At 41.4% G+C, this 26766-nt stretch overlaps 2 protein-coding genes across 33 annotated transcripts in view; one reads left to right on the top strand and one right to left on the bottom strand.

Annotated features, from left to right (window-relative positions):
• The first annotated feature begins 224 nt into the window (after positions 1-224).
• LOC135099433 (probable E3 ubiquitin-protein ligase HERC4) lies at positions 225-7805 on the top strand. 9 transcript variants are annotated; one of them, XM_064001794.1, is made up of 8 exons: positions 225-354; positions 3073-3196; positions 3880-4093; positions 4788-4878; positions 5498-5693; positions 6385-6468; positions 6967-7098; positions 7564-7805. In XM_064001794.1, exons 5-8 carry the CDS (start codon positions 5658-5660, stop codon positions 7765-7767), a joined length of 456 nt encoding a protein of 151 aa, XP_063857864.1. In that variant the 5' UTR covers positions 225-354; positions 3073-3196; positions 3880-4093; positions 4788-4878; positions 5498-5657; the 3' UTR covers positions 7768-7805. The 9 variants fall into 9 exon arrangements, 8 of the variants coding, with proteins under 8 accessions (XP_063857864.1, XP_063857865.1, XP_063857863.1 ...); XM_064001793.1 differs by lacking the exon at positions 225-354 and adding an exon at positions 2077-2266 and having other exon boundaries at positions 3880-4101; XM_064001792.1 differs by lacking the exon at positions 225-354 and adding an exon at positions 2078-2266.
• The window catches only part of LOC135099431 (uncharacterized), a 42201-nt gene continuing 22354 nt past the window's right edge, over positions 6920-26766 (bottom strand). For 13 of the 24 annotated variants that reach the window (XM_064001768.1, XM_064001762.1, XM_064001765.1 and 10 more), the window contains 9 exons: positions 17501-17746; positions 15404-15637; positions 14865-14980; positions 13810-13913; positions 12242-12788; positions 10659-10781; positions 10100-10191; positions 7623-7738; positions 6920-7402 (listed from right to left, as the gene is read on the bottom strand). The gene's annotated coding sequence lies outside the window, so the exon portion shown is untranslated. Of the gene's footprint in view, positions 7403-7622; positions 7742-7892; positions 7942-10099; positions 10192-10658; positions 10782-12241; positions 12789-13809; positions 13914-14856; positions 15021-15403; positions 15638-17500; positions 17747-23694; positions 23869-24203; positions 24394-24897; positions 24995-25574; positions 25647-26630 lie in introns of all 24 variants that reach the window. The other 11 variants (XR_010267951.1, XR_010267950.1, XR_010267952.1 and 8 more) reach the window with 10 other exon arrangements.

The raw sequence follows: 26766 nt of genomic DNA, 5'->3' as shown, positions 1-26766 counted from the left end.
GTCAGGGTGTTATAGCGTATGTTGTGATATATGAAACTACTAGATGCAAGTGTGTGACCACCACCACCACCACCACCACCAGCACAGTGGAAAAAAGGTTAGAGACAAGCGGGGAAAGTTGAAAAGTGAATAATTAAACGCTTGCTGTCTTTTATTATCTTGAGTATAAAATGGTTATATGACAATCTCTCTCTCTCTCTCTCTCTCTCTCTCTCTCTCTCTCTCTCTCTCTCTCTCTCTCTCTCTCTCTCCTGGCTTGCCTCTCTTCCAAGGGACTTTACACTAAGGCTGGTTACTGTGTACACGAATGTGGTGGTACAAATACTGAATTCAGCTCACCAATCTAGCTCTGAGGTAAAGAGAGAGAGAGAGAGAGTTGGTTTGTAAGAGTGTGCATTGAGTGTGTGTGTGTGTGTGTGTGTGTGTTTTGAGTGTAAGAGAGAGAGAGAGAAGTATAATTGTCTGTGTACTACTACTACTACTACTACTGCTGCTACTACTACTACTACTACTACTACAGTTAGCGCGGACCGTAGTGCAAACTTTTTGAGTTTGCACTACGATCCGCGTTTTGGGGGAACCATATGATTCTGTGTAAACTTCAAAATCAAGCTGGGAGAAAGTGACTAACCAGCATCCTTCCCCAACAATTCTACTCCGCCGCGCGTCACGTTTCTCGGTCTCAGTGTGTTACTGGCCAGCGGAGAGTTCGCTTTTCCTGGCTTGTGATACGTCAGAATTTTTGGGCTTACTCATTTCCTGTCGAGATTTTGGTTAGTGCTGTCCTTTTGGGCGTGCTATGCTCTTGCATGATGCCTGAAACCGAATACAGTAAGCATGATGATGTCGTGAGAGTTGTTGAACCTACGTGTTTAAAAGTAGGTAAAAATAAGTCGAGAAGAGGCTGGATAGCTGGCTGGCTGATGCTGCTGTAGTTGTGGATTGACAGAATCAACTGTGTTCCAGACTCCTGTAATAAAGTGTGCGTGTGGGTGGTATATATGACTTTGTGCCCACCCACAAATACATGCTGGGGGCAAGGCCCTTGCTATATCTCCAAAGGGCTTTAAGGCTTGTAAAGTGTCAAATTGGACCTCCAACCTTCTATTACTGCAAAGGAATTAAAGGAAAAGAACCCTAAACTTCTTGGAGGAGTCTCTATTAGGACAATTCAAGAAAATATTCAGAAGCGCTTAAATTACTTCCTTTTGTTAAAGATTGCAGCACGTTCTAAGCCCTTGGTCACTGCCTGACAAAGGGCTCGGACGCGTCAAATTTGCCAAACAATACAAAGATTTGGACATTACAGCCTGGAGAATGGTACTTTGGACTGATGAGGCGATCTTTTGTATCAGCGAGAGCAAGGGAAAGAAGGTGTGGAAGTCTCCTCTGCTGCGTCAGCATGTGACCCACGCCTGACGGTGACAAGTGTTAAACACCCACCCTATCTCATGGTTTGGGGGTGCCTTTGGCTATGGTGGTTTGGGAAACCTTGCAATACTCCCTGGCGGCCAGACTGTCAACTCAGAGCGCTATATTAAACTTCTGCAGGAGAATTTGGGAGAGTTGCAAAAACCGGATGTGAGATCCTGCAGCAGGACGGCGCCTTTGCCACACCTCTAAGGCGGCAAAAAAATGGCTCAATGATTGTGAAGTTGAGTATATAAGGGATTGGCCTATCAGTCACCCGATATTTCCCCCATTGAAAACTTGTAAAGCATCAAGGAAGGCACGCCTTCGTCAGGAGGCAACACATCAATCATTCCCAAGCTTGAATTAGCCATTCAGAAGGTTTGGGATGAAATACCTGCTTCCCACTGTCAGAATTTGGCCGATTCAGTCCCAAACAGACTTTCAAACAGGTCATTAAGGCCAAGGGCTTCCCGATCCCCAAGTAATTTTGAAGTGCAGGTTTTTATTTTATTTTTTTGGATTTTTTTAATAAATGAAATTGAGTTTTTTCTGAAGTTTGCACTATTGTCCGCGCTAACTGTACTCTCTCTCTCTCTCAGCTTTGGATTAGTAACCCCGTTGACAGAAGTGACACCCTCGTTTTCCTCTTCTGAGATGTAAACAAAGCGGTACATTCCTTTCAGCTGGTGATAAAAACTTTCTCTCGCTCTCCCTCGCTCTCCCTCACTCTCCCTCGCTCTCCCACGTCACGGAAGCAGTAAAATAAAGCACAGGAGGAGGAAGTGAGAGGATAATGAATTTTGGATGTTTGTGATACGTCAGAAGGTTTCACTCATTTCCTGTCGAGATGTTGGTTAGTGGGCCTCGTCTTTCTTTGTGTTCCCTAGTGTTGCTCTTGTGTTGTGAGAGGAATATAGTAATGTGTGTGTGTGTGTGTGTGTAAAGAAGAAAATGTTTATGTTATATCTACGTGTTTAAAAGTTTTCTACATTTAAGTCAGAAGAGGCTGGATGGCTGGCTGGCTGATGCTGCTGTTGTTGTGGATTTAATTGCTCATCTATGTTCCTTTGTGCTGTGAGGGAAAGTGTGTGTGTGTGTGTGTGTGTGTGTGTGTGTGTGTGAAGGGAGAAAGGGGTGGTGTTTAGGAGTCTGGGATGGGAAAACGAGTGATTTCTTTTGTAGCCTTCAGAAAAAAAATATTAAAGTTTTTACAGTGGGAAAATTTTGGTGGTGAGTGAGAAAATGACTCAAATATTACCTGAAATTTAACCTGATGTGGTGGAGCCTCACACTCCTCAGCTGCCCCTAACCAAACCTAACCTAACCCAAAGAAGCCTACCCGAACTTCTGTCTGGTGCTTCCTCCTCCCCAAGACTGGCTATCTCGTGTCATAATCCCAAGCTAGCCTAACCTAACCCTACCTAACCTAACCTAAGCAATTCTAACCTAGCCAAACCTTATCTAAGCAAGCCCTAACCTAGCCAAGCCTAACCTAACCTAAAGAAGCCTACCCTAACCTAACCTAGCCTAACCTAACCTAACCCTAACCTAGCCTAACGTAACCTAACCTCGTCTAACTTAACGAAGCATAGCCAAACCTAACCTAACCTACATCCTCTTCCCACGGCCCCACTTAACCAAACCTAACGTAACTTTCAGAGCAACGGCAACCCTCCGATCCGGCAGGCAAGTTGGCGGCAGCGATGGCGGTGGCGGCGGCAGCGGTGGTGAGGTGGACGGCAGGGACAGAGGGGCAGTACAGGCTGCGGACATCAAGGAGAAGGTGAGCAGGGTGTTGTGTTGGTGTGTGTTGCTAAGCTGAGTGTTTGTAAAGTGTTTGGTTGTCAATACGCTGCAATATTTGTCACTCAAGGCTCATGCAACACTGCCTCCATACACAAGTGTGTCGGGAAAGTGATTGAAAGTCGTAAACATTTTATTGTTTTAGTTTATTTATTTATTTGTTTATTTTGTTTTATTTTTTATATATATAGGAGGGACACTGCTCAAAGCCAACTAAATACTACAACAAAAAATACTGTGATAAAATGAAAGATTAAAAACACCTCACTTAACCTAACCTAACCTAACCTAACCCAACCTAACTTAACCTAACCTGACCTAACCTGACCTAACCTAACCTAACCTAACTTAACCTGACCTAACCTAACCTAACCCTAACTTAACCTAACCTAACCTAACTTAACCTCACCTAACCTAACTTAACCTAACCTAACCTAACTTAACCTAACCTAACTTAACCTAACCTAACTTAACCTAACCTAACCTAACCTAACTTAACCTAACCTAACTTAACCTAACCTAACTTAACCTAACCTAACCTCAGTTAACCTAACCTAACTTAACCTAACCTAACTTAACCTAACCAAACCTAACTTAACCCAACCTAACCTAACTTAACTTAACCTAACCTAACCTAACCTAACCCTAACCTAACACCCACAGAGGAACGCACGGACAAGCAAGGTGGCACTCGGCAGTCTGATCCTGGACCTGCGCAGCTTGACGGTGGTGGTGCCTCTGTCTCCTGCTCTCCTTGACTATTACCCCAAGCATGACTCCAGCGGCTTGTATTCCTCTGTGTGGTAATAAGTCTGTGTGGCTTATTACCAGCATATCATCAGCGTCCCTGCAAGGTTCCATTCTGTCTTGTCTGGTGGTATGTGGGTATGTTGCGTTTTGTATTGGTTTATAGATTTCTAGTTTGTTTTTTATGATGATTTTTTTTCTATTTCTTTATCCTGTTATCTATTTATTTATCTTTGTTTGTTTGTTTGCTTGTAGGGTGTGTGTGTGTGTTTGTTTGTGTTCCTGATATTGCAGCTTGTTTTCTTGTTTTTTGTTTTTTTTATTGTTCTTTTGTGTTTTGTTCCCTTTCATTGTTCTGAGGTTGTTTTCAGGTGTGTGTGTTTTGGGGTGTTTTTGCAAGTGTTTTGAGGTAAATTGTCAGTTTTGGGGTGTTTTGGGGCTGTTTTTGCAAGTGTTTTGAGGTAAATTGTCTGTTTTGTTTGTGTGTGTGTGTGGCCGGGAGGGGGTTGCCTGTGTGTGTGTTTTCAAGGGAGTTTTCATGTTTCTAGTTTAACAGGCTGTAGTGGAAGTTACTGGGGTTTTCAAGGGAGTTTTCATGTTTCTAGTTTAACAGGCTGTAGTGGAAGTTACTGGGGTTTTCAAGGGTGTTTTCATGGTTCTAGTTTAACAGGCTGTAGTGGAAGTTACTGAGGTTTACAAAGTATATTTTCAAATCTATATTTTTACTGTGTAGCCAAATAATTATAATATAAAACAACAGAATTTATCAGTAACAATATTATTTAACCCACCACTTCCTGCTCTACCACCCTCACCATCCACAGGGCCTAATGATGATGATTCCTGCTTTCATCCTCATCGGGGCTAACGAGACCAACCTGGGGCTGTACTCTGGACTGACGCTGTATGCCATAGGTGGGTCTGGAGGGGCTGGGATAACAGATAATTTAAATAAACACTCAAACACTTAAAAAAACACAAAATTCATGCTGGTATACACTTAAAAACACAAAAAAAACACAAAATTCATGCTGGTATACAATTAAAAACACACTGAAATACATACTAAGGCTGGTGTACACATGTAAACTTGTACGCAAACACTGGTGTACACTTAGAAACACACACACACTTGGTAAGGCTGGTACACACACACACACACACAGACTCATAAGAGATGCTGGTATATGCTCACAAATCCATACACATATTAGGTAAGGCTTCTGTACACCAATTTAGATGTATGTCCAATGAGATAGCTTGTATTTTCTCTCTCTCTCTCTCTCTCTCTCTCTCTCTCTCTCTCTCTCTCTCTCTCTCTCTCTCTCTCTCTCTCTCTCTCTCTCTCTCTCTCTCTCTCTCTCTCTCTCTCTCTCTCTCTCTCTCTCTCTCTCTCTCTCTCTCTCTCTCTCTCTCTCTCTCTACAACAACAACCTACAACAACACCACCACATCACTTACAACCACTCAGACCACCACCACTACCACAACCAGATCTTAACCAAACCTAACCTAACCTACCCACACCACACAGAGACCGGCGTGCCCTTGTGCCTCCCCTGCTGCGGCTGTTGTCCCTGGTCCACGGTCTGAACTTCCAAGCCGGCTGCCGAGTGGGGCGGTTGAACTACGACGACTTTTACATCCCAGAAATTGCAGAGAAAATTGATATTAGGAATGATTACTTGAACTGGATGAACAGCAGGCTTCACCCGATGTCCAGGAGGGAGGTGGGTGTGTGTGTGTGGGGGGTGTGGGGGTGTTTGAAGGTGGCTGAGTGATTTTGGGGTGTTTTGGGTGTGTTTTGGGGTGTTTAGATGTGTTTGGGTGTGTTTTGGGGGTGTTTGGGTGTGTTTTGGGGTGCTTAGATGTGTTTGGGTGTGTTTTTGGGGTGTTTGGGAGGTGGGTGACCATGTTTGGGGGTGTTTGTGTGTGTATTGGGGGTGTTTGTGAATGGGTGACTGTGTTTGGGGGAGCTTTCAATGTTGAACGCTTAAAAACATCCTTTAAAATTGACATTTCCTTTAATTTTAACTGACAAACCCTTAGAAACACCCTTTAAAAATTGAAAACCCTTTATTTATTCTCTTAAACCCTTAAAAACATCCTTTAAAATTGACATTCCTTTAATTTTAACTGACAGCCCCTTAGAAACACCCTTTAAAATTGACATTCCTTTAATTTTAACTGACAGACCCTTAGAAACACCCTTTATAAATTGAAAACCCTTTATTTATTCTCTTAAGCCCTTAAAAACACCCTTTAAAAGACACCAAACCTTTAAATAGCCTCATAAACCCTTAAAATCACCCTTCTACCTTTTATTTACCCCCTTAAACCCTTAAATACACCCTTTAACTCTTCATTTACCCCTTCAACCCTTAAAAACAACTTGAACTAATCCAATCCTTTACATTACAGAGTCCAATCCTGTTCTGTGAGTATCCATTCTTGTTCGACCCTCAGGCCAAGATGCTGCTGCTCAGGTGTGACGCCACTCGGCAGGTGAGAACCAGGTGCAGGACTAATTAGGTTTGGTTTACATATGTTTATTTGTTTATTTGTATATATATATTTTTTTTGTGTGTTTTTCAAGGATTTGTCAGCATTAAAGGCTGTTTGGAAGTGTTTTTCAAGATGTGTGTGTGTATGTGTGTGTCTTTTAATATTTCTCCAATCCTTCCTCATGTCTCTAATCTTTTGTTGCCTCTCTCTTTAAATATTTATCCAATCCTTTCATTCTCTCCTGTAGAACACAATCCACACCTTCTCTGCTGTCTTGATTCACCCAGTCCTCCCCTCCCCACCTCCTCTGCTGTCTTTATTCACCCAGTCCTCTCCTCCCCACCTCCTCTACTGTCTGTTTTCACCCAGTCCTCCCCTTCCCACCTCCTCTACTGTCTGTTTTCACCCAGTCCTCCCACACGACACCGCAGGAATGTAAATAAACACACCGTTCACACTAATATCCTTCCGTTTATTGATTTCTGTCGGTGTTTCCAGGGCGAATGTTTCCCAGACCACCCGGTCATACGCACGTTCTGGGAAGTATTTCACAAACTCTCCCTGGAGCAGAAGAAGTTGTTTTTGAAGTTCCTGACGGGCACTGACAGGGTTCCTATTCTGGGCCTGAAGGTAGGTGAGAGACAGAGAGAGAGAGAGAGGGGCTGAGGGGAGTGACTGTGGGGTTTGTCAACATCCTGTGGGGGGATATCCTGTGGGTCTGTGGGAGAGAGAGAGAGAGAGAGAGGAGAGAGAGAGAGAGAGAGAGAGAGAGAGAGAGAGAGAGAGAGAGAGAGAGAGAGAGAGAGTGTCCTCCTTTTCTCTTCCTTCTTGTCCTCTTCTCTTCCTTCCTTCCTTCCTTCCTTCCTTCCTTCCTTCCTTCCTTCTTTCTTGTATCCTCCTCCCTTTCTTCCTTCCTTTCTTCTCAGTCATTCCTCTGAAATATGAATAAATTTATAATAATAATAATAATAATAATAATAATAATAAATTTAATAGTAATTTATTGTATTTTCTCTCACACACACACCAATATTTTCTCCCTCTCTTTCTTTTTCTCTTATAAACTCTCTCTCTCTCTCTCTCTCTCTCTCTCAGGCACTCAAGTTGATGATCCAAAGCACAGCAGACGACAGCTTCCTTCCGGTCGCGCACACCTGCATCACCCAGACTGTGGAACGTCTTCGCGTCCTCCGTCCCTCACATCAGGGGGATGGATACCCAGGACGTGAAGTTAACAGCACACCACTGGAGGGGCTCGTTCCCAACCCTCCTGCTAACAATATTAACATAAGTCCATAAAGAATGTATATATATGTATATATATCTTTATATTTATATTTGTGTTGTATCACACCCCTAAAACAGGTTGCACGTGGCAGTGCGCCTTCAGCTGATAATGTACCTTCGGATGATAATGTACCTACCGTATTTGATGGCTCATAAGACGCACGGGCTCATAAGACGCACCCAGTTCTGGCATGTATTGAAATAGAAAAAAACAAAAATTAACAGATTTAGGCTATCGATATGAAGTCAAGGAATTCAAGCGACATTTGAAGACTCTCACGTGCATTTAGATCACTATTAGATACCAATACTCAGCATTTAAAAGTTTAATTTATGCTAGCAGGCTTACTTGTTCTTTTTGGGGTTTTGTTGAGGCTGTGATGGCCGTGACATCACAGCCTGGCGTCCCAAAGGTGTGGTATACAGGTAGTGTTTCAGACTAGATACAGTGGAGCTGGTTGGATTTCTGGAGTCAAATCTTGGTAAGGTTGCGGGCCTTGAAAGCCAGAACGTAATGGTTCGGTTGAGGGTATTGAAAGACAAGATTGTACCAATCCTGCTGACGTGTAAACACAATCTTCTTATTGGTATTTTAGTTGGGGCCATGCAGACTGTGATGTCACAGCCTCTAGTGCCCAAAAGGTGTGGTAAGCAGGGGAGTTTCAGTCTTAATGCGGTTCAGCTGAATGTAAACATTAACTGCACCTAGCTCTTGGCGGCACCATTAACTGAGGGACTACAGTGATAATAAAATTTTTTCATACTTTATTTTTTAGCATCTTTCACATGTAATTCTTATGCAGTATTTTAGTACATTTTCAAAGCCAAAGGATGTGTAAAAGCATAAGCTATTACATGAATATTATGCAGATCATCACCTCAAGCCAGCCTATCCCATGACACTCAATTCCTTTATAGAAGAAATATTCGTTCTCAAGGTGTATTAGTCTATTTTCATAAAAGAAAAGTTTCTCTAGCTTCAATCTTTTTCATATGTATGCAAAGCAAGAATGTTAAAAAGATAGGTTCAATTTTAATTGTATGAAAGTGTGGCTATTGTCTTACCTCAATCAGTAACGGCGTCACACTCGGTGTCACCGAGTACGTCACGTCGGAGCGCAACCGACCGCGTTTGTTTTGAAAAACGTGGTGCACCATCTCCACCTTGCCAGAACCTTCTCCACAAATCCAACCAGCTCCATCACATCTAGTCTAATATTATAATTGGATACCTCACCTTTGGGGCATCAAAGGCTGTGACATCACAACCTACACTGCCCCAACAAAACTCCAAGAAGAAGTGGTGCATGGTTAAGCAAATTCTTCCTGACTGGTCAAAGTCTATGTGGATTACCAGTAAGTATGAGATACTACACATTGGTACCTTGAAAGAAAGAGCATTTTGTGGCGTACTACCAATCATGACTTTATTTAGTTGTGCAAAGACATCTGTGGTTTGAATTTAGAGCCTCTGTTGCCGTAGACTTGTAACCTATTACTGCCTCAAAGTTGGACCTTTGCCTCATTGGACGCAGGCTAATTTACTGACCCTTTTTCTGAGAAAAAAGTAGCGTCTTATGAGCTATCAAATACGGTATATCTAAATTCTTGAATAAAGTGCATTCTCTGTTAAAATAAATAAGATCACTTTAGAATTGAACTCCATCATCATTAGTGGTTATAACTGAAGCAGGAAATCTCTTAATATAGCAGTGGTATTTTCACCAAACACTACAGCTACTCATATATGACGGAAAACCTGAACGCAGGAATATAACACCAGATGTGAGTATGAGAGAGAGAGAGAGAGAGAGAGAGAGAGAGAGAGAGAGAGAGAGAGAATTTTATGTTTCTTATAATTGATGGATGACAATGAAAGATAGAAATAGATGTGTTAGTATATGTTCCCTGCATGGACTGCCACATGTAGTGCTGATGGATTCTTTTACAATTTCTCTTAGTTATCTTAATTGAGTTTTGAATTAAGAAAGCCTAAATTCCTCAGTCAAAAAGAGCTAGACAATCCTGAAGTGAAGTAGTATGCATTTGTGGTTAGGATGAGTCAAGTGTATGAGAGGAACAACAGTTAAAGTTTCTCCAGATCCTGATGTTGATGCCTTGCCTTGCCTATCTACCCTGAAGGATAAAACAAACCTTGTATAGAGATAGATAGCCTGAGATGTGTGGATGTAGTGGGATTTAACTAGTTTTTCCTATCTAAAGCAGGCGGTCAGGAAGAGTGATGAATCAGCTGGGAAAATTATATATATATTACATCAACAAAACAAAATAGGTGGTGAACAGATGAAAATAGATCTGAAAGGCTAGCAGGAGCAACACCCACCTGGAGGAAGTCATGATGTGCACTGAGAGGGCCACCAGCAAGGGCATCACCCAGCCGCCACTGCCACGGCCCATTAGATGGTCAGCAAAGGTCTGTCATCAAGGCAACAACAACAACAACAACTAAGGTTATGTTCTGTAACACTGACCATTAGCTTGGATAGTGTGTGATAAAATTATTAAAAAACAATGGGGAGAAAATTTAGAAAGGTAAGTAATTTTCATATTATATAATGCTTGAAGTCTGCTGCTGCTAGATAAGCCAAACTTAATATTAATGATAATTCCTGATTATTGTCTTTTCCTCTAACATAAATACACTGTGGTATGCTAATAGGAGAACAGAAATATCTAAGCTATTACATATAATGTAAAGTTTAAAGAATGGACTCAAAACACTAGAAAAGTCCGAGCAATGTCTGCTATAATTACATTCTCTATAAAAGTAATATTACTGAATGATCTGACTAACTTATCTATCACTTGTGCCACAACAGTCACATGGTGCCATCAACAACACAATGCAAATTACTCATGGAAGCTGTCAATGGTGTACTCACAACAGCAATGGCATCAGAGGCCAGCATGTCGACAGGGGAGAGCACAGCCAGGCAGGCAACATTGGCCATCGCGTAGACCAGCGTCACAGTGGCAGGGAGATGTAGATGGCCCGGGACAGGTTACTGTGGGCAGGGTGTGATGTTAACAGGACTGGTGGTGACTGGTGGTGATATCTGATCATTGAGCTCCTTGTATTTCTCAAAATTATTATTATTATTTTTTTTTTATGTAGGAAGGATACTGGCCAAGGGCAACAAAAATCTAATAAAAAAAAAGCCCACTGAAATGCCAGTCCCATAAAAGGGTCAAAGCAGTGGTCAAAAATTGGTGGATAAGTGTCTTGAAACTCCCTCTTGAAGGAATTCAAGTCATAGGAAGGTGGAAATACAGAAGCAGGCAGGGAGTTCCAGAGTTTACCAGAGAAAGGGATGAATGATTGAGAATACTGGTTAACTCTTGCGTTAGAGAGGTGGACAGAATAGGGATGAGAGAAAGAAGAAAGTCTTGTGCAGCGAGGCCGTGGAAGGAGGGGAGGCATGCAGTTAGCAAGATCAGAAGAGCAGTTGGCATGAAAATAGCGGTACTAATAGGACACAACCTTCACAATGTTGCTCATATTCTAGTGAAGCTGTTCTTAATTATTTCTTGTGAAGATGTAATATATAGAAAACCTATAATGTGAACAAGATATTACTATTTCCTTCACATAAATTTATACAAAAATAGTTATACAGAATCCAAGGAAGGAACAAAAATACTTTATGAGGAAAACTTTATGAGGAAAACTTTATGAGGAAAACTTTATGAGGAAAACTTTATGAGAAAAACTTTATGAAGAAAACTTTATGAGGAAAACTTTATGAGAAAAACTTTATGAGGAAAACTTTATGAGAAAACTTTATGAGGAAAACTTTATGAGGAAAACTTATGAGGAAAACTTTATGAGGAAAACTTTATGAGGAAAACTTATGAGGAAAACTTTATGAGGAAAACTTATGAGGAAAACTTATGAGGAAAACTTATGAGGAAAACTTATGAGGAAAACTTTATGAGGAAAACTTTATGAGGAAAACACTGTAACCAATGAAACAATATTTGTCACTCCAACAAAGAAATCAAAATAAAACAAAAACAGAAAGGAAATTTGCATTCATGATACCTTTAAGTGGCATGTTAATTTGGTACGAAGACATATAGATCATTTGCAAAATATACAAGTCCAAAATGGAAAGAGATGATTCACATATCACAATTTATAGATAACAGATAAAAAGCAAAGGTATATGCTTAAAAAGATAGACCATTCTGTCACAACTCTACAAAGAAGTATGCTCTTCATTACAAAACAGCAAGAAATTAATCTATCATAAATGAGCGAGGTAAACCTGACTAGAGCTTGAACCCAAATCTGACAACCCAAAAGGACAAGTTTTTACTGCTTGGACCATAAGGGAAGCACCTCACAGTCAGTCCTGCTTTGCCTCGTGTTTGTCTCTTGTCACAGTAAAGGTTGAGCCAAGGCCTACAAACCAGCTGGTGTGAGTGGCAGTGTGGTGCCAAGTGAGGGAGAGACAGTACTCACACAAATGGGTTCTTCAGCTCCTCCATCATGAAGTTGAGGTAGTTCCATCCAGCGTAGGAAAATATGCCTGAGTAGAAGTGAGTGGCAGTGTGGAGTAGAAGTGAGTGGCAGTGTGGAGTAGAAGTGAGTGGCAGTGTGAGTAGAAGTGAGTGGCAGTGTGGAGTAGAAGTGAGTGGCAGTGTGGAGTAGAAGTGAGTGGCAGTGTGAGTAGAAGTGAGTAGAAGTGAGTGGCAGTGTGAGTAGAAGTGAGTGGCAGTGTGAGAAGTGAGTAGAAGTGAGTGGCAGTGTGGTGCCAAGTGAGTAGAAGTGAGTAGAAGTGAGTGGCAGTGTGGTGCCAAGTGAGTAGAAGTGAGTAGAAGTGAGTGGCAGTGTGGTGCCAAGTGAGGGAGAGACAGTACTCAGACAAATGGGTTCTTCAGTTCCTCCATCATGAAGTTGAGGTAGTTCCATCCAGTATAGGAAGATATGCCTGAGTAGAAGGAGACAGCTATCTTGCCTGGCTCAGTGCTGGTGCCCTGGAAGGAGTTGTGGAAGTTCCCAGTGTTGCCTGAAAAGTGGAGGTGAAAATTATTATGATGTAGATTTTTTTTTTTGTGTGTGTGTACTTCAGAAAGACTTAAGAATTTTCTAATGTGTTCTGGAACTTGGATTTTTCACATCTTGACTGTAAAGAATCAACAAAAGCACAATAAAGCAAACTTCTATGCATAAAAATGGCTTACTAACAAGATTTAAACAAGGGGTTAAAATAGAAAGCCATAGGAAACATGAACACACATAACTGAAGGCACTAAAAAATTATTAGATTAGTGTGCTATTACATTAACAAGATTTCACAACAGGATCAATAAAACTTGCTATGTGAGATCTCAGACAAATATGATTTTGTTCTATCCCTACAAAAAATAAAGTAAACATCAGTCTTTTAAATATACTTAATAGCTATAGACTCCCCAGAATTAATATGATGTAGACTGACTGACTGGCTGACTGGCTGATGGCATTGCAGTGAAGGGCAATGCTGCTAAAGACTCACTCACTCACTCACTCACTTGTTCAAACACTCACCCATGCAAAGGTGGACAATGCCAGCAAGGATGACAATGGGCAATGCAGCTAAAGACTCATTCACTCACTCACTCACTGCCTCACTTGTTCAAACACTCACCCACGCAAAGGTGGATGATGCCAGCAAGGATGACAATGGGCAATGTAGCTAAAGACACATTCACTCACTCACTCACTCACTCACTTGTTCAAACACTCACCCATGCAAAGGTGGACAATGCCAGCAAGGATGACAATGGGCAATGCTACTAAAGACTCATTCACTCACTCACTCACTCACTCACTTGTTCAAACACTCACCCATGCAAAGGTGGACAATGCCAGCACGGATGACAATGGGCAATGCTACTAAAGACTCATTCACTCACTCACTCACTCACTCACTTGTTCAAACACTCACCCATGCAAAGGTGGACAATGCCAGCAAGGATGACAATGGGCAATGTAGCTAAAGACTCATTCACTCACTCACTCACTGCCTCACTTGTTCAAACACTCACCCATGCAAAGGTGTACAATGCCAGCAAGGATGACAATGGGCAATGCAGCAATCTTGGTCACCATGAAGAAATCCTGCTGCTTGGTGGTGACTCGTACATTCCAGCTTGGATGGGGAGGACACAGTGACAGTCAAATATTAAAACACTACACAACTCTAAATAGAATAAACAAATAACAAACAATGCCTTTCATTATTACAGAGAACCATAATATACATAATTTATAAAATCTGTTAAAAGAAACTCTGTATGATGTAATATTTGTAAAAGCGTAAGAACTGGTCAAAACCTTTTTAATGTGTTTTTTGATGGACCACAACCTATAATGGGTATATACTGTATATATTTTTCTTGGTGCAGTAAAAAAATATCTATATATCTAAAGATGAAAAGATGCTGGAATTATAAGAATGAAAAATAAATAAATAAATATATAAAAATAAATAAATAAATAAAAGTGTGTGTGTGTGTGTGTGTGTGTGTGTGTGTGTGTGTGTGTGTGTGTGTGTGTGTGTGTGTGTGTGTGTGTGTGTGTGTGTGTGTGTGTGTGTGTTTACCTAGTTGACCTAGTTGTGGTTTATGGGGGGGGGAGTAATCTGATAGTATTCCATCTCTGTATACATCCAGTTTGGTCTTAAAAGCATGGACAGTTATGGCATTAACATCTTCACTGAGTTCATTCCCTTTGTTCACACATCTGTGAGGAAAACTATACTTTTTGATGTCTCTTCAACAGTTCTTCAACTTCTTACTTCTTCAATTTCTTACTGTGTCCCCTTGTACTCTACTCTGTGTGTGTCTAAAGTTATAAAACATTCTTTGTTCATATTTTTCATACCATTTATCATTCTATAGATGTTTATTAAATCCCCTCTCTGTCTCCTATTTTCAAGGATAGGAATTTCCAGCATTCTTAATCTCTCTTCATAGGTCACCTTACTCAACTCCAGAACCATCATAGTGACTACTCTTTGTGTGTGTGTGTGTGTGTGTGTGTGTGTGTGTGTGTGTGTGTGTGTGTGTGTGTGTGTGTTCCAGGACACTCACTCACTCACATATGGACAGTGCTGGAATGAGCCGCACAGCATCATCTGGCAGGTCACAGTTGGGGAAGAACGGTTGAATCACATACTTTGCAAAGGCCAGCGGCATGATGGGATTGGTGGTGGGCCTGGAGAGGGACAGAGGCATCATCAGTACACCACACACTACTGAGGAAGACCAAAGCATTAGCAATAAGCCAGTGAACTAAGGAATATGTACAGTTTTGGATCCTTGAATGGGAGGTGAACATTAAGGTTATACAGTGTGCATAGTTATCATGGCATTAAGAAGTACTAAGATCAAGTAAGAGGGACACAGGCACTGTACCACTATAACACATTACAGAGAGAAGGCCAAAGCTTTGATAATATAACAGTGAACTAAGGAATGTGAAATGTTCTACATGAGCATTAAGTTACAGTTTTCAGTGTCAATTTATCACAGCACTAAGTATTTAAGTTCAAGTAAGATATTAGTAAGATGGCAAAACCCTTATGCACTTATAAAGACATGATGGTCACCACTTGAACACTTGCACGACAAACTTAACTTTAACTTTACACAAAGATGAGGTTGGCAGCCCAGAGGAAAAGGAAGGCAGGAAGGGAGCCAAAGCCAGCATTAATGTACGCATAGTCTCCGCCTGATTTTGGTATGGATGTGCCCAGCTCTGCATAGCATAGCGCGCCCACCATCCACATGAAGCCACACATCACCCATACCACCAGCGACATGCCCACGCTGCCTGTCTCCCTCGGCACTCCCTTGGGCAAGATGAAGATGCCTGCAGAGAGAGAGAGAGAGAGAGAGAGAGAGAGAGAGAGAGAGAGAGAGAGAGAGAGAGAGAGAGAGAGAGAGAGAGAGAGAGAGAGAGAGAGAGAGAGAGAGAGAGAGAGAGAGAGAGAGAGAGAGAGAGAGAGAGAGAGAGAGAGAGAGAGAGAGAGAGAGAGAGAGAGAGAGAGAGAGAGAGAGAGAGAGAATCACTGAATGATTGACTAAATGTGACTGACTGACCTAACCTAACTTAACCTAACCTAACTTAACATTAACTTAACGTTAGTGACGCATGGTACAATGGCTTATGGTGAAGGTAGACAAGGCCTTCCTGCACCATTAGCACCATAGGGTACAGTGCTGTGGTACTGTAGCACTGAAATATTAAGCACACACAAAAAAAAAAACGATATTATTTTCAGATGAGGGCCAGTTAGGTTAATTTCTTTGGGTACAGTTTTAAGGTACAGTGACACATGGTACAGTGGCTTATGGTGCAGGTAGACAAGGCCTTCCTGCACCATTAGCACCATAGGGTACAGTGGTGTGGTACAGTGACATCAAGAAATTAAGAAAACAAACTGAAGATTCATTCACCTCCCAGACCCAAAGCATACATTCATACACAGGTACAAATCTATATATACAGAGACACATGACAAATATATACATGCATTTTCTATGTATGGGTATTGTATAGGACATGTCATTCCCCTTATGTACGGAGAAATGAAAAAAAAATTAAAAAAGGCAAATTTGAAAGCAATGTTTTGGCAGGGTGAAGTGGGCACAGTTAACTTGCATTTTTCTCACTACTGCTAAATATCTACAGGTAGTGGGGTAGAAGGTAGATGTATGGATATATAATCTATATATGGACGCGGTATGGAACTATGGATAAGCGCTGATGAGGAGAAACTAGCAAAAATTATAACGAGAGGCCGCCTGATGAGAGGACGGAGATGACACGATCTAACCAATACTATTTCTTGACAGGCTTGGACTATTAAACTGAGACATGAATAGTAAATGTATGTATGTATGAACTATGTATGGTCAGTATATGGGCGTATAAATAAGCGTAGGAGAGGAGAAATTAGCATAAAGGTTAATATTGTCAGTCTGGGATCACAGAGAGAGGGCGGGGGGGAGGATGGAGATGCAGGCATAGGTGACGCTGACTAACACAAACTATCTTATTTAACTACAGACTAGGACTATCGGGCTGGGATGTGAATAGTAGATGTATAAATGAATAATCCACCTATGGGCGTCGTGTGGGCGTGCGGATGGGCGTGAATGAGGAGAAACAAGGAAAAAAAAAAGAATGGCACCGATGTTTTGGGGAGGAGGCGGGGAAAGGAAGGAAAAATATGGAAAGATTATCTTGTTATTTTTCCTACTACAGACACATTTTTACATACACAGAAAGTCAGGGTACATGTATCAATGTATAATCTATGTATGGACGCAGTATAGATGTATAAATAAGCGTAGCAGGGAAGAAATAAGCAAAAATGTTAGCGACAAGGCGGATGTTTGGGGTCGGATGATGGGAGAGGAGGGGTCCGAACACGTACTATCAGACTATCTCACTGACAGCTTGGACTATCACGGTAATACATTCATGGCAGATGTATGGGTGTATAAACTATCTATACACGCAGTATGGCGGTAACAATAAGCGCAGGAGATAAGAAAACTGAAAAAAAACGAATAAAGAGAAGCCCAAGTTGGTGACAGGCAGCGGAGGGAGAGAGAGAGAGAGAGAGAGAGGGAGGCGGACATTGAAGAACCACTAATGTCATTGTATCTCACTACTATCTTGGACTATCAGGCTGATACGTGCAGGGTGAGCAGGTGTGACTATTACCTTCGCGATCTGGAAGGCATCAACTTGCAGAGTCTCAAAAATTTGTATTTCCTCAACTTCTTGTTTGTTGGTGGGGTGCACGGAGGACCTGAGCCCATCAAACACAGTCTTCGTAAATCTCTTCATCTTTCACGTTACGGCCTGTTGCGTTTGACCTGACCTTGACCTGCAGGCTTACATGGCTCTACAGGCTAGGGGAAGGCCTGGGGCACATGTCTGGCGGGTCAGGCTAGGGCAGGCTGCAGGCTGGGAGACAAGATTCGCTATTACACTTTTCGATCACTGAAATGAACCGAGTAGCTGCGCGCGCCATGACGTCAGCTAGGAAGATGCCAGATTTGTTTAACTCCCCTGGTCTGGCACTGTAAGGCTCTATGTGGCACTGTACGCACTCACACACCTTATACACCTAATACACACCTGCACACACCCATACACGAAGCACCAGCACCTCTAAAACAGCGAAGGGAAATATTGTACAGTCTCCAACGCAAGCAATGTCTGCAAACCCGATTTTACATTCTGAGACCACTGGCACTATACAAGGCACCCTTCTCATACACACACACACACATATACACTATACTAAGCCATACACACACACCCATACACCCTTAACAGCCCCAAGAGGGAGGAAAATTAAGAAGTATACGGTTCTATTGGCACCATGGCACTTATGGCACTGTGGCACTAGAGAAAGCCTGTACACACACACACACACACACACATACACACACATATACTATACAAAGCCATACACACATCCATACACCCTTAACAGCCCCAAGACGGAGGAAAATTAAGGAATTCACGGTTCTATTGGCAATTATGGCACTGTGGCACTATACAAGGCCTGTACACACACACACACACACACATACACACACATATACAGCCATACACACGTACATAAAGAATCAGACTCTTTCACTCATTCAATTAACAAAAAAAAAAACCCAGACTGTTCGCTACTCAAAAAACATCATAATATTTTTTCAGTGGCACTGCGGCATTGTGAAGCCACCATGCAAAATATTTACACTCGTATTATAAAAAAAAAAAAAAAAAAAAAAACTGGAGGGTTCATTAGTTTGATAAAGCCTTCAAATGCACATAGAGAGGTTATAATAGTAATAGTAATAGTAATAGTATGTTGCAGGAGGGAGGAGGAGGGAGAGGAAGGGGAGCGGAAGAGGAGGAAGATTCTCTCTCTCTCTCTCTCTCTCTCTCTCTCTCTCTCTCTCTCTCTCTCTCTCTCTCTCTCTCTCTCTCTCTCTCTCTCTCTCACACACATTAACAAGTTGTAATTGTTGTCATAAGGTAGAAGTGACATTAACAACATTTCTATATTACGAACACGAGAAATACTTAAGGAAAACGTAAATTTATGATATTTTAGGGTTCTCAAGTAAATTTAAGAATAAACAATTATTTATATATGTACTATTCAAAGTACTATCTATCTGTCATTTATAGCACTACTACTACTACTACTACTACTATTACTTATGCAGAAGGATGGGGGAGAGAAATTAGAAGGAAGAGGAGGAGGAAGAAGAGAAGAAGAATTTTTGTAAGTCTCTCTCTCTCTCTCTCTCTCTCTCTCTCTCTCTCAAAAAAAAAAAAATATATATATAAATAAAAATAAAATAAATAAATAAATAAATAAATAAATTGAAAAAAATAAATAAATAATGATAAACAAAGAAAAATAAACAAAATTGACCAAAAAAAAATATATATATGAACATAAACAAAAAAATCGTCGTACATTTTGTAATAACTATTTAACACCGCAAACTCCCACACTCTCTCTCTCTCTCTCTCTCTCTCTCTCTCTCTCTCTCTCTCTCTCTCTCTCTCTCAAGAAAAGATACATAATTACGAAATAATTAATAGTAGTAGAAAGGCTATTTTATATACATATACATATATATATATATATATATATATATATATATATATATATATATATATATATATATATATATATATATATATATATATATATATATATATATATATATATATATATATATATATATATATATCGCCAATAAATAATTATAGTCGATTCATATAACAGTAAATGTTAACACTCGCAAAACTATCATAAATTATTAATAGCAAGATCAATTCAATTTCTCTTTAGTTTGCGTTAAAATATTTTGTTTTCTCTAGTACTTCAATTTTCAAGATGGCCGCCGCCCACTCCTTGGAAATCATAGGGTCGAAAGTCTTGCAAACATGCATGTTAATAGCGACCATATTGTCTTTACCTATATAAAGTATTTTTTTCCTCTTTTCTTTAACTTTCTTGCACTAAAAACTGATAATTAATAGTACAAAACAACACAAAATAATTGATAAAATAGAAGAGACTCTTACACTGTCCTAAAAACTGTCTAAAATAGTATTGGAAGATTAATTCAATTATTTCTTTAGTTTACGTTAAAATTCTGCGGTTTCTCTAATGCAAGACAGCCGCAGTTCTCTTTTATCTCCCTTGTTTACAAACAGTAGGGTCGAAAATCTTACAAATTTACGTGTTTATATAGACCTTATTGACATTACAGGGATTGCTAGAGAGAGAGAGAGAGAGAGAGAGAGAGAGAGAGAGAGAGAGAGAGAGAGAGAGAGAGAGAGAGAGAGAGATAACGAAAAGAAGAGAAGGAAGAGGAGGAAGAGAAGGAAGAAGAAAAATAAGAGGAAGAAAAGAGGAGGAGAAAGAGGAAGAGGAGAAGGAGGAGGAACAAACAACAATAACCTCCTCTTCCTCCTCCGCCTCCTTCTCTTCCTCCTCCTCTTGTTATTCCATTCGTTTCTCCCTTTCTCTACTACTACTACTACTACTACTACTACTACTAGTACTAAATTTATATGTGGTGTATACCTCTCACCTAACTCCTCTGACTATAAGAAATTGTTTGACTACTTAACTTCCAAAGTGGAGCACATTCTGACCCTCTTCCCTTCTTGGAGACTTCAATGTTCACCACCAGCTTTGGCTTTCCTCTCCCTTCACTGACCATCCTGGTGAACTAGCCTACACCTTTGCTATCCTCCATCACCTAGAGCAATTGGTGCAACACCCTACTCGTATTCCTGACCGTCTTGGAGATACGCCCAACATTCTTGACCTTTTCCTGACCTCTAATCCTTCTGCTTATGCTGTCACCCTTTCTTCTCCGTTGGGCTCCTCCGATCATAATCTCATATCTTTATCTTGTTCTATCGTTCCAGTCCCTCCTCAGGATCCCCCTAAGCGAAGGTGCCTCTGGCGTGTGTTTTGGTGTGTTTTGAAGGTGTTTTGGTGTGTTTTGGTGTGTTTTGAAGGTGTTTTGGTGTGTTTTGGTGTGTTTTGAAGGTGTTTTGGTGTGTTTTAGTGTGTTTTGAGGGTGTTTTGGTGTGTTTTGGTGTGTTTTGGTGTTTTGGTGTGTTTTGGTGTGTTTTGAAGGTGTTTTGGTGTGTTTTGGTGTGTTTTGAAGGTATTTTGGTGTGTTTTGGTGTGTTTTGAAGGTATTTTGGTGTGTTTTGGTGGTGTTTTGGTGTGTTTTGGTGTGTTTTGAAGGTGTTTTGAGGGTGTTTTGGTGTGTTTTGGTGTGTTTTGAAGGTGTTTTGGTGTGTTTTGGTGTGTTTTGAAGGTGTTTTGGTGTGTTTTGAAGGTGTTTGGGTGTGTTTTGGTGTGTTTTGAGGGTGTTTTGGTGTGTTGTGAAGGTGTTTTGGTGTGTTTTGAAGGTGTTTTGGTGTGTTTTGAGGAGGTATTTTGGTGGTTTTCCTTGGAATGACTACTGCTTCCGTGTCAGAGAGCCGTCTTTGTGTGCTGAGCGCATAACAGAGGTGATAGTGTCTGGCATGGAGGCGTACATTCCTCACTCTTTTTATCCTCCTAAACCTTCTACACCTTGCTTCAACGCCACTCAAGTTAGTGGAGACTGCGACAATTGTTTAAACACACAACCGCCAAATTTGAAATGAGCCCTGCGGTGTTTACATTGACAATTCTTCATCTATTGTATGACCTTGTGTGAAGTCATTGAAAAAGATTGTGTGTTATTACCAAATGTTTAATTGTCATGGAAGAATTCAGATAGACTCTTTAAATTAATCTATACAGCTTGGGTCTACCACAGATTAACGTACGCTCTGCACCACATTATCATACGCTCTGCACCACATTATCGTACGCTCTGCACCACATTACCGTACGCTCTGCACCACATTACCGTACGCTCTGCACCACATTACCGTACGCTCTGCACCACATTACCGTACCGCTCTGCACCACATTACCGTACGCTCTGCACCACATTATCGTACGCTCTGCACTACATTATCGTACGCTTTGCACCACGCTATGTATATTATCACCGCATTTCATTTATCATTCTTTTTTCTTTTCGTTCATAATTTGTTCTGTATTATATATTATTATGTATTTATGTATTTATTGACGTGCTGATGTTTCGATAGACTTGACAGTACATGCAGGATAGTGAACTGTTATTAGTTATTCAGATAATGACATGAATATAATTAGTTAAATATTAGCCAAAAGTGCCATACCATCAGGAGACAAAGACAAAACTATATCATTACATGTTTACGTTAAGAGGAAATAAACTATCAGCGAAAATCAACCCTTTATTGTTTATTTTATGACAGAGGGCGAGACGGGACCTGCGACTCTCAACACCAATCAACACCTGACAAACTGCAACAATTTCCACACTAAAAAATAAAACGATCTCCCTGTTTTTCTTTTTTTTGTCAATAGCACCACTAACCACTCCCGAACACAAAAGATGAACGTAAAAATTAACCCCCCTTTAAAAACAATAAAAAATAATGATAATAGTAAATAAATTAATAAACAAAATAATTAAATATGATAAACTGTCTTAAATTATCTGTTCCTTTACATGCACTCCCACACCACGAGACACAGACAGCACCACCACACACTGCTACACCCATCCAGGGACTGAGACACCTTGCACACATCACGTCTATCTCTCTACACCCCAAAACGCATCCACACCCACTTAAACACCCAGAAACAGCCTTATCCACCCGCAGCACATCCCTAGCCACCCAAAACACACCCAAACTCCTTTAAAATACCCAAAAAAAAACACTTAAAATACCCCAAAACACACCCAAACTCATCAAAACTGACCAAAACACCCCAAAACACACTCAAAACTGACAAAAACACACCCAAAACACACCCAAAACTGACCAAAACACCCCAAAACACACCAAAACACTCCAAAACACCCCAAAACACACCCAAAACTGACCCAAACACCCCAAAACACCCCAAAACACACCCAAAACTGACCCAAACACCCCAAAAGACACCCAAAACACCCCAAAACTCATCCAAAACACACCCAAACACCCCAAAACACTCCAAAAACACATGAAGAATGCCACAAATGAATATAAATATTTAAATATATACACATGACACAGGGTGGGAAGGGAGTATTGAGGAGTAGGGGAAAGGAAGGGTGCAACAAGAAGCAGGGAGAGACAGGGTGTAATAAGATGAGACAAACAGCTAGACAGGGAAATTAGACAGGGTTTTATTGAGGTGAAGGAGAAATAGGGATAGTTTAATGAGATGCAGGGGTGATACAGGGTGTATTAAGGTCCAGGGGCAGACAGGAAGGGTGTACTAAAGTGTATGAAGACAGGAAGGGTGTATTGAGGTGTGGGACAGACAGACAGACAGACAGACAGACAGACAGAGAGGGAGAGATTAAAAGAGAAAATTTGAGATAGACAAAGGATATGAGAGAAAGAGAAAGAGAAAGAGAAAGAGAGAGAGAGAGTACTAATCATCTCAATCATTCAATAAATTCCTAATATATGTATAGATTTGTGTATACTAGCCTAACCAAATGTGTGTATAGATTTCCAAGCATATACCAGCATCTTATGAGTTTATGTGCTTATATCAGACTTAGCAAAGATTTGGATGTGTCTCTAAATATATACTAGTGTTTGTATACAAGTTTGTGTGTATACTAGACTTATTAAGAGTTTATGTGTGTTTCTAAGAGTATACAAACCATAGCAAGTGTTTATATATGTCTCTATGTGTAAACCAGTGTTTGTGTGTGTATACCAGCATTACATAGTGTTTGTAATGGTTTAAGTGTACACTAGTCCTTTTTAATTGTTACCTTCTCACTATCCCAGCCCTCCAGATACACCTGAGGCACACAGCGTCACCCCAGTACAGCCCCAAGTTGGTCTGGCTAGCCCCAATGAGGATGAAAGCAGGAAACATCATTATCACCTGCTGTGGTTGATGATGGTGGCTTCTACACACACACACACACCTCAGACAGCAATTCCTGGAACAAGAGAGGACAGAACAGCATGCCAGCCACAGCAAGAGCTAGTGCGTGAACAGCCACGGCCACCAACCGGCCACCAACCGGAATAGCGCAGCCCCCACAGTCGACCCAGCGGTGAAGACTGTGCTCAATATTATCTATCAAGACTCTCTCTCTCTCTCTATCAAGACTCTCTATCAAGACTCTCTATCAAGACTCTCTCTCTCTCTCTCTTTTAGTGAAATGATTTTTACTTTAAGCTTCTTGTAATCGCAAAATTCTGTCAATAAACTATAATAATAATCTCTCTCTCTCTCTCTCTCTCTCTCTCTCTCTCTCTCTCTCTCTCTCACCATTGGTCGGTGGACTGTACAGCAGACACCCAGTCGTCATGGTGGAGGGATTTTCTCCAAGTACTGTACCTCCACCACTCCTTCCAGGCTCCTCCCACTTTCTTCCAGTCACTCCATAAGCTTGATAATCAGCAGCTGTCCCTCTATACCACAAGCTTCACTCTGGGCAGCTCTCTGGAGGCCTCCGAACCTGTGGGTGTGAGGTTAGGTTAGGTTAAGTTAAGTTAAGTTAGGTTAGGTTAGGTTAGGTTAGGTTAGGTTAGGTTGGTTAGGTTAGGCCTGTGGATGGTGTGTGGAGGAGGACAGGACAAGGAGACCAGTGGGAAGGCTGTGGAAGGCCTGTGGATGGTGTGTGGAGGAGGACAGGACAAGGAGACCAGTGGGAAGGCTGTGGAAGGCCTGTGGATGCTGTGTGGAGGAGGACAGGACAAGGAGACCAGTGGGAAGGCTGTGGAAGGCCTGTGGATGGTGTGTGGAGGAGGACAGGACAAGGAGACCAGTGGGAAGGCTGTGGAAGGCCTGTGGATGCTGTGTGGAGGAGGACAGGACAAGGAGACCAGTGGGAAGGCTGTGGAAGGCCTGTGGATGGTGTGTGGAGGAGGACAGGACAAGGAGACCAGTGGGAAGGCTGTGGAAGGCCTGTGGATTTCAAGGTAATGCAACACCACACACCAACACCAGAACAATGCCTCACCTATCCACCTGCAGCCACATCACAGTCTCCCCCTTGTAAGTGATGGCAGGAGTGGTGGTGCTTGTGGTGGTGGTGCGAGGAGGCAAGGCACCCATGGCTGGAAAAGAAGGGGTGAGTGCATTGAGGCTGCAGGACGCGGTATACAGGTGTGTGGGAGGTGAGAGGGTGGGAGAGAGGGAGTGGGCACGTGGGAGAGAGTAAGTGTGTTCTATGGCAAGATATATATAGGATTTCAAGGGTGTTTTTGTGTATGATAGGGAAAATATTCATACACACATACACACATACATTTTCATCTCCCAAGCACCTTTCCTCTCCTCCTCTTCCCTCTTTCCCTGTCTCGTGCAATAGGTAAACACACACACACACACACACACACATAGATAGAGAGATAGATATTAGCCCAGCATGATTTAAACAATATAACTAACACACACACACACACACACACACACACACACACACACACACATTGATAGAGGGATAGATATTAGCTCAGCATGATTTAAACAACTAATATAACTATCACAAACACACACACACACACACACACTTCTCCACAAATCTGAAGGCACTGTGGTTTCCAAGCCCTCAAAGTGAATGAGAGTGTTGAGGGAATAATATTGCACCACTGCCTGCATGAACTTGTCACTAAAGCTGTCATGCGTCTCACACACCTCCTGTCACCGCTCATGCTGGCTGTCAACGCAGAACGCACCCTCCACCACTCATTGTTTGGGGTGACGGTTCTGTGGGAATGGAAGATAATTAGATTTTCTCTCATATCAAGTTGAATTGGTTTAGCTCTCTCTCTCTCTCTCTCTCTCTCTCTCTCTCTCTCTCTCTCTCTCTCTCTCTCACAATTGATTCCAAAGGCCACAAAGATGATTAGCAGAGGTTTTTGTGAGTGTTTCTCCTGACAGTAATGTAGGAATGTTGTTAATTTGTCACTAAAACCATAAAAACATCCTTAAAAACCTGTGCTACTTTGAATAGAGCCTTTTAAAAGTGTGTTTCTCCCATCAGTCGAGAAATGTAGTTATTTATTTACATTTTATATATAACACACACACACACACACACACACACACACACACACACACACACACACACACACACAGGTGGTCTGGCAGGAAAGTGCTATGAGAAATATACAAACGCATAGCAAGGCAAGGCACACAGCTTTCACACTCACCTCACACTCACAACACTCTTTCAACACCTTAACCTTTGTTGGGGAAGAGAAGCACTACTGTCTTAACCTTACAAATACACTTATTATAGCTTATCTCTTACATGTACCAAGACAAGGCACACAACTTTCACCGTTACTCTCACCCACAACAATCTTTCAATGCGTTAATCCTTGTTGGGGAAGAGAACCACTAAAATATTATCTCCTACAAATATATTTAAACACTCACTCAACATGCAACACCTTAGATGAGAAGCACTCCTATCCAACCTTACAAAACCACTAATTAAAATCTTATCTCCTACATATACCAAAACCAAAACACACAATTTTCAGCCTCATTCACTCAACACAGAACACGTCAGCCCTTCACCATGAAGACGAACAGCACTCCTACCTTAATCTTACAAAACCAAAACACACAATTTTCACCCTCATTCACTCAGCACGCAACACGTCAGCCCTTGATGAAGACGAACAGCACTCCTACCCAATCTTACAAAACCACTAATTAAAATCTTATCTCTACTTCACTTACCCATCCATACACCAACCTTGTAACTCCACACAAGACAAGACACCACAGTCATCCACATCTATCTATGCCACACTGACTCCTGAAGCTGGTGGAGCACAGGGTGGACCAAAGGGCATCAGCTCCACACTCTGGGATG

The sequence above is a fragment of the Scylla paramamosain genome, unplaced genomic scaffold, assembly GCF_035594125.1.
Source record: "Scylla paramamosain isolate STU-SP2022 unplaced genomic scaffold, ASM3559412v1 Contig128, whole genome shotgun sequence".
NCBI classification, from domain to species: Eukaryota; Metazoa; Arthropoda; class Malacostraca; order Decapoda; family Portunidae; genus Scylla; species Scylla paramamosain.
Note: the sequence above shows the minus strand (reverse complement) of the source record. Positions and strands in the feature narration are given on the sequence as shown.